Source organism: Lactuca serriola, chromosome 5, assembly GCF_051521515.1.
Source record: "Lactuca serriola cultivar US96UC23 chromosome 5, Lser_US96UC23_V15, whole genome shotgun sequence".
NCBI lineage: Eukaryota > Viridiplantae > Streptophyta > Magnoliopsida > Asterales > Asteraceae > Lactuca > Lactuca serriola.
The window spans coordinates 325,597,419-325,600,802 of NC_136412.1; the positions used below are offsets into that span (position 1 = coordinate 325,597,419).

The 3,384-nt window shown below is 33.1% G+C and overlaps 1 protein-coding gene across 1 annotated transcript; it reads left to right on the top strand.

Moving 5' to 3' along the window:
* The first annotated feature begins 537 nt into the window (after nt 1-537).
* LOC145055142 (DNA-3-methyladenine glycosylase (MAG)) lies at nt 538-2,229 on the top strand. Its single transcript, XM_079003433.1, has 6 exons — nt 538-936; nt 1,161-1,232; nt 1,317-1,440; nt 1,526-1,596; nt 1,769-1,826; nt 1,905-2,229. Exons 1-6 carry the CDS (start codon nt 622-624, stop codon nt 2,105-2,107), a joined length of 843 nt encoding a protein of 280 aa, XP_078859559.1. The 5' UTR covers nt 538-621; the 3' UTR covers nt 2,108-2,229.
* The last annotated feature ends 1,155 nt before the right edge of the window (nt 2,230-3,384 follow it).

Here is a 3,384-nt window from a genome sequence, read left to right on the forward strand (position 1 = left end):
GGTAACGGGTATTTTCGACAGGGTTAGTATGCGGGTATAGGATTGGTTTTGGTGGAAGGTGTTTGGGTGTTTGCTAAATTTTTTGAATTTTGAAGTTGTGAAACTAGAGAGAGAGAGAGAGAGAGAGAGAGAGAGAGAGAGAGAGAGAGAGAGAGAGAGAGAGAGAGAGAGAGAGAGAGAGTATTAAAAAAAAACGAGAAATTATATTTTTTTATAGATTAGAAAAAACTAATTATTTTTTAAATCCAACCGTTTGACCGTTTCCTTTTTTCATGTGTGGAGCAATGTTGAAGGCTCAACATACAACCACGATGTGTGTAGCTTGCCTCAATGACATGAAAGGAGATCAGATCAGCCTTCTCCACAACGTTTTAAGCCCTACTGTATTATATATATTTTCGATTGGCATGGATGGCTTGAGGTTGCCGAAAATCTAACTTTTGTATTTTAGATAAAATTAAAATTACTGATCATAATAAAGAAAAAAGTTTGAAATAAATTGATATTTTGGAGCTTTTTTATACATTTATTCTCTCTACGTGTACCATATCAAATAAATACTCCGGGTGTGGTCCTCTACCCCGCTGCAAAATCAATCAAAACCCCTAAATTGATGCCAAAATGAAAATCACCCAACGGTTCAATCGAGTTCTTAAACCCTTAAAACCTGTAGATTGCTCCACGAAAGATCCCAAACGTTCAATTCTTAAGATCAAACCAAATTTGAAGCCAAAATCAAAGACAAAACCTAGAACAATCAAGCAAAAAGCCCTAACCCAACCCGGTCTTCATTCAAAAGAATCAAAACCCACATTTTTGTTGGAAAAATCCCCAATACTGAGTCCTGAATTTTACCAAATCGACGCCCTTGATCTTGCACCTCGATTGCTTGGCAAGTATCTGAGGAGAGATGACGTTGTTCTCCAGATTACAGAGGTAGAAACTTGAAATTTACATATTCTTCGTAATCAATTGTGAATATGCAGAAGAGCTTAGATTAATCAAAGTCCCCTGATTGGTAACATCAATTAGGGTTTAGATTAATCAGCGTTTGATGCATCCATATTGATTGATGATTAATCAATACTCGATGTATTTGCAAGTGTTTATGAAAGTAATAATTGGTCAAATCAAATAAGTATGAACTTGGCACTTGACAGGTAGAGGCATATAGATCCAACGATTCAGCTTGTCATGGTCGAGTTGGCATTACACCAAGAACTGCTCCTATTGTAAGATCATAAAACCATTCTTTTGCTCTCCACTCTTGATCTCTTTCACTCTATGCTTATCTTTTCTTTTATAAAATTGCATAGTTTGGAGCAGGAGGGCATGCTTATGTTTATCTCTGCTATGGTCTGCATACCATGCTCAATGTTGTGGCTGACAAAGAAGGAATCGGATCAGCTGTCTTGATTCGTTCTTGTGCTCCTGTCACTGGTAATCTATTCTTGTATAATATAATAACTTGTATCAATTTTTTATTTTTTTTTTAAACTAATAAATTGATGATATGAATTAACAGGATTGGAAACTATCAAACAACGTCGGGGTTTGGATACTGAAAAGCCAATTCTTCTTACGGGGCCCGGCAAGGTTAGACTCAAATTATGGCCTTTTCTGTTCTCATTAAGTGCAGATAAATGAGCTTAATGTGTTAAGCACTTAATCTGTACAGCTATACATTTTGCTGTTTCTTTTACTTTGTATGGACACAATGACTTAATGGGTTAACCAAAAAATGATTCCATGTGTTGACTTTATTAAGGTGGGTCAAGCGCTTGGGATTTCAAAAGAATGGAGTGGACATGCTCTCTTTGCTTCTGGTAACAAATGATACCAATTTTTTTTTTGTGTGTGGATTGAATGCAATGGAATGTGAAAGAAGTTGGTTGGTGTTTTAGGTGATCTGGAGTTGTTGGATGGGCCGGAAGTGAAAGTGGAGGAGATGGTAGTGGGCCCACGTGTGGGGATAGATTATGCTTTGCCTGAAGATGTTGAGGCGTTATGGAGGTTTGCAGTTGCAGGTAGCCCTTGGATAAGTGCTCCTAAGAACACCCTTAGACCACCTTCATCTTCTACAAAACTCTTGGATATCACAGTTTAAAGTTATCTCTTTTTTTGGGGGGAAAGAAAGTGTTTTTTCTTGGGTTAAATGTTGATGTTATTATGTATAGTAAACAAATTATTTTGAAAAGATTTATCACTTAAGTTTTATATTTGTTCCAACTTAAGAGTCTCCAAAGTTTAAATAAAAATAGATAAAAACAAGATTTATGGTCATAATCAAACTGAGAGTTGGCATAATATTAAAGAGACTTTAAAGTTTAAATAAAAATTTAGAATCGAATAATGTAACATTTGTCTTGGTTTTTGTTTATGACAGATGTAACTTTTCCCAAAAGGCCAAAAGCAACAACTTTCAGACTCTTTTTTGTCTTCAAATTCAAAAACTACATTAAGTAGCCTTTAATCAAAAGTTTTTTTTTTTTATAATTTTTCAAATTGATTAATTACCTTATTTTTTTTAATCAACATCAACATTGTGAATTAGATAAGTCTTTTTATACAATGTTTTAAAAGCTTTTGGCTACTTATACCAAACACTAATATACAAATAAAAAATAGTTTCCGGTTATCATCTAGTTTTGTCAAATACAACCAAAATAGCTATTTAAAGTCTAAACCAATTGAGTAAGTGTTTGGTTAAAGCTTATTTAAGGAGTTTTTTTAACTTATTACTGATTCCAAACTATATAAGTTAAAACTGTGTTTAGATAGACTTTTAAAAAATAGCTTAAAGCAATTCCACATCGAAAACAAGTCTTCTTTTATAAGTTACTCTTCATTTACTTATCAAAAGCTCTCAAACATTTTTTTTTAAAAAGCTCCGTTGTGATGCCATTATAAGTTTATAAGTAAAAAAAATGTCGAACCATTTTAAATAAGCACTTCTAAACACCCTCTAGGTAAATTGCTATTTTACCCTTATTTTTGATTCGGAAATGTTAACCATTTTAAATTACACGAACTTTTTTGGGGAAAAAAAAAACTATAAATTGATGTTTATTATACAAATGTCCTTGAATCTAAAACCAACAAACCATGAAGAATTTAAGAAATTCACACCAAATCAAAAAATGACAAAGGCACACAGCAACATCAAACCAATTAACGTGTTCTAAACACAAAGAAACGGACATCAAATCAAACCATATATATACCATATTGCCTTTTAGAATTTAGAAGCAATACGAAATTGAACTATGGAAAAAGAAGAAACAAATTGCACCAGAAACCTTACCATATACAAAGCCAAAAACACATGATTTACATTCAAAACGATTCACTATTTACAAACTTGAACCAAAATGGAACAAAACA